General features: G+C 35.0%; 1 protein-coding gene across 4 annotated transcripts in view; it reads right to left on the bottom strand.

Annotated features, from left to right (window-relative positions):
• Positions 1-5,560: 5,560 nt before the first annotated feature.
• Positions 5,561-7,500, bottom strand: part of Taf7 (TATA-box binding protein associated factor 7) — a 22,372-nt gene continuing 20,432 nt past the window's right edge. For 3 of the 4 annotated variants that reach the window (XM_043013777.2, XM_086540055.1, XM_086540054.1), the window contains one exon: positions 5,561-7,028. In XM_043013777.2, the coding sequence (XP_042869711.1) occupies positions 6,996-7,028 (33 nt within the window). In that variant the 3' untranslated portion in view covers positions 5,561-6,995. The remainder of the gene's footprint in view (positions 7,029-7,500) is intronic. The other variant, XM_086540056.1, reaches the window with a different exon arrangement.

The raw sequence follows: 7,500 nt of genomic DNA, 5'->3' as shown, positions 1-7,500 counted from the left end.
TATAAAGATAGTGCTTGCTAGAGACAGTAGATGGGTGCCATTCAAGGTTCTCTCCGGCTGGTGGAAGAGGAAAGTGGTGCCATCTAGGTTTTGGATGTTAGGTGAAGCCCATTTTGCTTAATATTAGGGCAGTCATAATAATTATGACTGCCATTGTTATCATCACTCACTCATTACTCATAGCACAAAAAAATAACGTGGTGATCCAAAATCCCTGAATGTCATGCCGCCTGTCGTCACGTCTGTGCTCCAGTGTCATGTATGACGAAAAAAACACGTCACCCGTTGTTAACGAGTTAAATGATCTTAAAATTAGTAAAGTGACTATAATAGTCATAAAAGAAGGAAGTATTGCAGATTATAGTGTATGTTTTTGTTCTACTGGCAAAATAGTATTGACTATTTATACGTATCTGGTTGAGGAGTGTGAGAGTGTGTGTACATGTGCAAATGTGTGTTTGGTTTATACACATTTAATCCGCAAACTAACCATCACACACACATGTGACCAGAATGATGGGATTATCTCAAGCCAAGGATTTCCATTTATATATAGAGTCACTCTCAGACTATTAAACCCTCTTAGGATGAAGCTCTAGTCTTGTAGGAATAACCTGGTGTGAATAGCTCTATAATAAAAAAGAAATACTGTTTCCCTAAAACAAAACAGAAAAACTGGCTTGGGTTTTTTTTATCAAGAAAACCACTACTATTTTGGTTTCATGTAATTTATTGCTTTTCCAATGCAGTTAATTGTCAGGAGACATATGATAGCATTTACAGTACCATATATCCACAATGTTTAGATAAAATGAACTGAAAGTTGAGACACTGCATGTATTCTATGTATCCATCTTAACAGTACAAAATGTCCCATGAAATTAAAAGAGCAAAGGAGGTTTTTCTTTCTTTTTTTTTCTCTCTCTCTTTTTTACCTTTACCTTCCTATTTCGACTCTTTCATTCCTGTTCATAATCAGGTCTTCAGTATTCATATTTCCTTTTTCTTTTCACCAATTGCTTTAGTGTTTTTTATTTTTATTTTTATTTTCTGAGACAAGAAATATGAAGACTTTTTTTTTTAAAGATTATAAGCTAGTCATTATCACTGTTTCAGTTCCATTTGTTGGCCATTATTTTTATATTCATATTTATTTAATGATAATTATGTTTTTTCCTATTTTAAAACACACTCAAACAAACACGCATACACAAACACACAGGCTCTCTCTCTCTCTTTCTCTCTCTCTCTCTCTCTCTCTCTCTCTCTCTCTCTCTCTCTCTCTCTCTCTCTCTCTCTCTCTCTCACTCTCTCTCTCTCTCTCTCTCTCTCTCTCTCTCTCTCTCTCTCTCTCTCTCTCTCTCCTCTCCCTCTCCCTCTCCCTCTCTCTCTCCCTCTCCCTCTCCCTCTCCTTTTCCCTCTCCCTCTCCCTCTCCCTCTCCCTCTCCCTCTCCCTCTCCCTCTCTCTCTCTCTCTCTCTCTCTCTCTCTCTCTCTCTCTCTCTCTCTCTCTCTCTCTCTCTCTCTCTCTCCTCACTTATGAAAAGACATCATTGATTAATTTTCTTCTCTTTCCCCAAGCATCTTCTCAATGTACTATCCTGTTCCTTTTAATAAGGCTTATAGGTTAGCAGTATTTATGTCATGAGAAGTATACCATGAGTAAAGTGCTCATATTATCCAGCAAGTTAGAGTATTTGCTGTATGTAATATAATTTTTGTAAAAGAAAAGCATATTTTGATTTTTTTGACACTTTCTAAGACTGTTATCTCATATCCTGTACGAAATGTATTTATATAGTAAAGAAGTATATATAAAGCCTAAAATTGATTTATGTTCATGTAAATGTTTATGTACCAGTCAAATTATAGTGAAGCATATGGTAACATACTCCATATAAGTTCACATTATTTATATGATATTAAAGTTCATTGGTTTCCTCTGAGAAAAGCTGTTTTCTTACATTTTAGTTTTTCCTCAATTATTTTAGCTTTTATGGCTGTATTTTCTGGTAGCGATTATCAGTTTCAAAAGAGTTCTTTCTAATAATTTTCTCAATGAAAATAAAGCAAAAAGGGAGATATAATGCAAATGCCTAAAAGATTCTAAGCAGTTATTATTACTAAAGCTCCTCATGGGAAAACTAAGTAAAGAGAAAAAGGACCTACAGATAGAGAGACAAGCATGTAGATACATTATAAGTCCTTGAAGCAACAGTTATAATAAGATATGGCAGTGTGTACGTGTGAAAGGCAAATTATTATTTACACCATTTTTATCTTATAAGTATCAAAAATTACCTTTTAAAGGAGTTAAGGACTCTGCTAGAAATGACAAAAGTTGCATGTATCCTCCTAAATGATAGAGAAGATGAAACAAAAACAAAAGAGAAATGAGATTTGATTTAATCTTGCCATGTCTTCTACCATGCAGTACAATTCCATTAGCAAGAATCGGTTTTAGAAGCATCTTGAAAACTTGATAGAATGATTTCCATGAAACAGCTTAAAAATTTTCCACTTCAATACTGCTTCATGAATACTAGGAATGTATGTTAGAACCATCAGTGTGACAAAGTTTAGTTGATAATATGAGTGTTTACCATTCCACTTGGCCATAAATTTAATTTCACTCAAAAGAAAAAGATACAGACTCATATGGTTTTCAGGGTTTATTAACCATCTGCTTGCCTATGTTCCTATCTATTAATGCAATGTGTTGAATTTGAATATGTCTTAATTATAGAGTAGAATTAATAGCTCTTTCACAGATGTAATCCTGTATTGTAATATTCAAGTGTCATAATAAAAAGGTTAAATAAAAAGCGGGAAACTTCTTCTTATTGCTTTTGCTTTCTATATTAGACTGGTAAATACATTGAATGATTTATCAGCAATATTAGAACACAAATCAGAAAGATTTCCATCCTTGGCTGACCTCACATGGGCTCCAATTTAGCGTTGCAAATCACTTTCTAATAAAAGATTAATTAATGTTTTAGAAGAATTCCCTTACGAATAACAATCTGAATACAATAGTATCTGATTACTTAATGTTTAACATAGAAGAGACTAGCATTAGTGCCTGTTCACTATTGAAAAATAAGTAACATATATATGCATAGAGATACACATGCACAAATACACATAGCCATACAAACACACATGGATTCACACACACTCACACACACATACATATGCACTCACACTCACACAAACACAAATACATGCACTTATCCATACTCACATGTATACACACACACAACTGGATGCTTGACACTTGACAACAGCAGTGTCAACAGCAAGTGCACTTAAGAACTGCATAAACAGACAGACAGGCACATTTCTTCATATCATGATATCCCTGTTCTTTCCCTAAAATGGATTGCTCAAAGAAAGTCCAGTGTAAGCACAACAGTTTAAACTGGACTTCTTTGAGCAAATCATGTGCGTGAGCATGGATAAGTGCACGTGTTTATGTTTGTTCCAAAAGTCAAATCTGTGGATAGATTATAATCATAATATTAAATAGAATGAAAAGCGATAACGGGAATCTAAGTTTTCCATTGATTTTTCAGTGTATGATTATTATCCAAGGGATGCTATTACTTATATTCAACTGAAAAAGTTCTGAATGGGAGAATGGTAATTTATGGTACCAACATGTTTAACTGTCAAACACATTTGGTATTCAAAAAAAATTCCTTGTACCTATATGGTAACCTGCAGCTTCCTTGTTGGTTACTGGCTCTTATATTGTACATTCCAAAATATTAATACTGGTTGTCAAGGCGGGCTGTCTACGACACTAGCTGCACTGGCTGAAAATTAGAAGGACGATGGAAGGGTTTTCTCCGCCCTCAAGTAGCGCAGACTAGCCCAAACAATATTTTTCCATAAATACATCATAAAATGTGAGTTTAGGCTGACTTTGGAACCCTGTATCTCTAGAGCTAGCGCCATTACAGCAATACTACTTCATGACTGTGTGTGCTTCAACTGTGATCATGTCCTGATGTCACGTCGTGTGCATTGACACCAGTCTCTTAGGCCTAATCGGTGCCGACATGTAAGTCATGACACCTGTACACAATGGCTTAATAAATCTTCAGTTATACAGTACTTGTTTCTGAACTCATGCATGAATTACTGACTATTCCTGTCAAATGCTTACCCGGTACATGTATTGTATTTGAGTGATCTTTTTGTCCTTGGAAGAAGCTTGAAATTATGGAGATAATGATATAAAACACTAACTTTAATTACCATTCTTGATTGCGTAAAACACTAATATTGGTTGAGGAGGCCACAGCATTTTACTAAAAAGAATTCGGTATGAGCAAAACTGAACAGGAGGAAAAGAAAGAGGAGGAACAAGAAGAAGAGGAAGAATGAGAAGTAGAAAAGAAAGAAAGGGTCTGCAATAATTACAGTGCTTTGCTTTTAACCAGTCTCTTGTAGCACAGGTTGCCTTCCTCTACTCCATCTTATGTTTATTTTTGTTTTGTTACTGGGGATGAATATTTCTTTCATATTTGTTTACAAAAGTAAAGAATTCATGGATATAGTTACTTTTTGTCTTCTCAGAAAACAACAATACTTCTGTCAGATTGTGTAAAGAACATAATGAACTGATATGGCCTGCAGAGTACAATTAGAGTTGATTTTAGCGTTGAGAAAGGCTATCAGATGGCAAATAAATGTCCTATAATATAGTAAAACAAAAATTTTTTTAGTATAACAAGTGAATGAAAGAGAGCACAAAAAGTCTTGAAGTGTAGTGTGCTCCCTCACTCTAAAATAAAGCTTGTCTGGTGTGCAGTATAACATAGGAAATCACACTGCAAGGAGACAGTTAGGCTAAATGCAGTAGCAACGTGTCTCTGTAGCACAATATTTGAATGTGTGTGTGTGTGTGTGTGTGTGTGTGTGTGTGTGTGTGTGTGTGTGTGTGTGTGTGTGTGTGTGTGTGTGTGTGTGTGTGTGTGTGCGTGTTTTGTGTGTGTGTGTGTGTTGTGTGTGCGTATTGTGTGCGTGTGCGTGTTGTGTGCGTGTGCGTGTTGTGTGTGTGCGTGTTTTGTGTGTGTGTGTGTGTGTGTGTGTGTGTGTGTGTGTGTGTGTGTGTGTGTGTGTGTGTGTGTGTGTGTGTATAAGAATGAGAGAATAAGGGGTAGAGAGGATGGAATAGAAACAAAATATGTCTCCCTTTGTTAATATAAATGACAGAATAATTGTATGAATGTAAAAATTAACAAAGAGATCTATGGGACTGATCTATCTAAATAGTACATTTCTCAGCAAGGTAAATTGACCCAGCACATACTAATGTGAATCTCTTCAATAATACTACATTTTTGTATCCTGTCTGTGTGTTGCCCATGCACAAGTACTTGGCATATTCTAGATTCCTATCAATTAATGAAATATAATGAGGATAAATTCATCATTGCTTTCACAAACCTTGAACTGTATCCTAATACTTCTAAAATCACACAATTATCTTGATGCATGTTAGTGCATTCATAACTTTAATTGGTCATATTGAACCATACCTTGGCAGCCTTAACCCATTCATGCCGGGGGCATTCCAGCCTTGCAAGTTGCAATGCCGGGGCTCTCGAACGCATAGGCCTAAATCAGTTAAATAAATGACGCCGTATGGCATCCCCAGCGAACGGGCCTAGAATGCGCGGTACAGTAGTGTACCACCCGTCCAGAGAGGGTTAATAATAAAATACCATTCAACTCCTAAAGGACTTGAGTACCATTTTAAGGAGACCGATACCAATATTCCACAGAAAGTAAGGAAATAATTGTGAAGTTTGAAAGTCTCAAGACACTGTTCTTGATGTGTATATTCCAAATATAAAACTCCTATTTTGTGTGTATTGAATTAGAGTGATTGTTCAATGCATCTCTGAGCTGGACTGAGATGGCGCATCCTTTAGGGATTAAGACCACTCGCCAATAACACTATTTATATTATTAAAACAATATCAATGATAATTTTAAATTATTATCTAATGATACTAATGACAGGATTTATTCCAATCTATTATAATAATAATAATAATAATAATAATAAAAAAAAATAATAATAATGATGATAATAATAGAAATACTACTATAATAATAATATTAATGTTCATAAAAGTAATCATATAAATACACTATTCTAACCATTATCATTATTACATCATATAATGTGAAAAAAAAAAAAGTACAGTGACACATCAAATAATAATATAATAATTGTAATTAAAATGATATGTCAGATGTATGTTGAAGACAAATGCAATTACACAATGTATAGACAGTAGGCAGTAAAATACTGACATTAACCAGTTGCCGAACGGGGCTGTTTTGGCTCTAAATAGTCTAAATGTTGGGGTATTTCAAACGTGTAAGCCTAACGCCTCCGGCTATCTGTTCTGGCCGCAGTCAAGCATTAGGCACCTGATCACATAGTGCACCGGCCAGATGGAAGGCCATGACAAAATATCTCATCCATGGTGACTGGTACTGCCACCACTTGATGTGATATTCTGTCACCCAGCATTAACCCAATCCCGATGGGCCCAGCGAGAGGTGGCAACCCCCTACGCTGGGCCTATGCAATATTGCATCGGGAACGTCACACTGGTGTGTCGCCACGTCATCAGGCACTTTGCCGTGTCACACGGGTGTGACACACCGTCATCATTGGGTTAACAGGTTAAGTATTTATAATAAACTATATAATCTATATAGTGTCTATATATGTATAGGGATTACTGAACATACATTTTTAGTTTTACTTTTTATATGTTTATATTTATAAATGTATACATCAGCATGTGTGTGGTCTATGAATGTAGTGTATGTATCGGCATCTTTACACATACATGTGCAAAGGCAAGCACAACTATATAAAATAAGCATTTTCAAGTTTCTGCATTTTGACATAATCACTGCTTTTCTTCATAATAATGCAGATTTTCCTTTCTTCTCTTGTGTTCAGTCTTGCAGCATGCTTCTTACTTCATTGATCTGTGAAAATTTAGTTTTCTTCATATTAAGAAGGTTTTAACATACATGATAACTTATACTAAGGGAGAACAGGGCTATAAGTAACAAAAGTAGGTTGTAACAAGAGCTATCATTCAGCATATATTAAAGATGTCATCAGCTGTTGTATCTATGAATATCTAATAATTGGCCTATAATAATTTTTTTCCAAAGGAAAACTCTTCATAATTTCTAAACTTTTTATCTTAATCCATTGCACAGATGCCATGGATTTATAATTCCAAAGTATTTGGTCAGTAAATTATCTTTTTTTCTCTCTCAATCCATGCAAACATTTTTCTTTCAAAACTATTCATTCTTAAATACACATCTGCCTGGACAAGTTGTAACAATGATGCCTGTGTAAATAATATTTCACAAGTAGTGTTACCAGTGACTGATATTTAAAAAAAACTATATTGGAGCATTATTTAAATTTGCAAATAATTAAAAC

Source organism: Penaeus japonicus, unplaced genomic scaffold, assembly GCF_977035675.1.
Source record: "Penaeus japonicus unplaced genomic scaffold, GWHDUDI00000001_assembly GWHDUDI00000009, whole genome shotgun sequence".
Lineage (NCBI taxonomy): Eukaryota > Metazoa > Arthropoda > Malacostraca > Decapoda > Penaeidae > Penaeus > Penaeus japonicus.
This window is presented reverse-complemented; position numbering and strand designations above follow the sequence as displayed.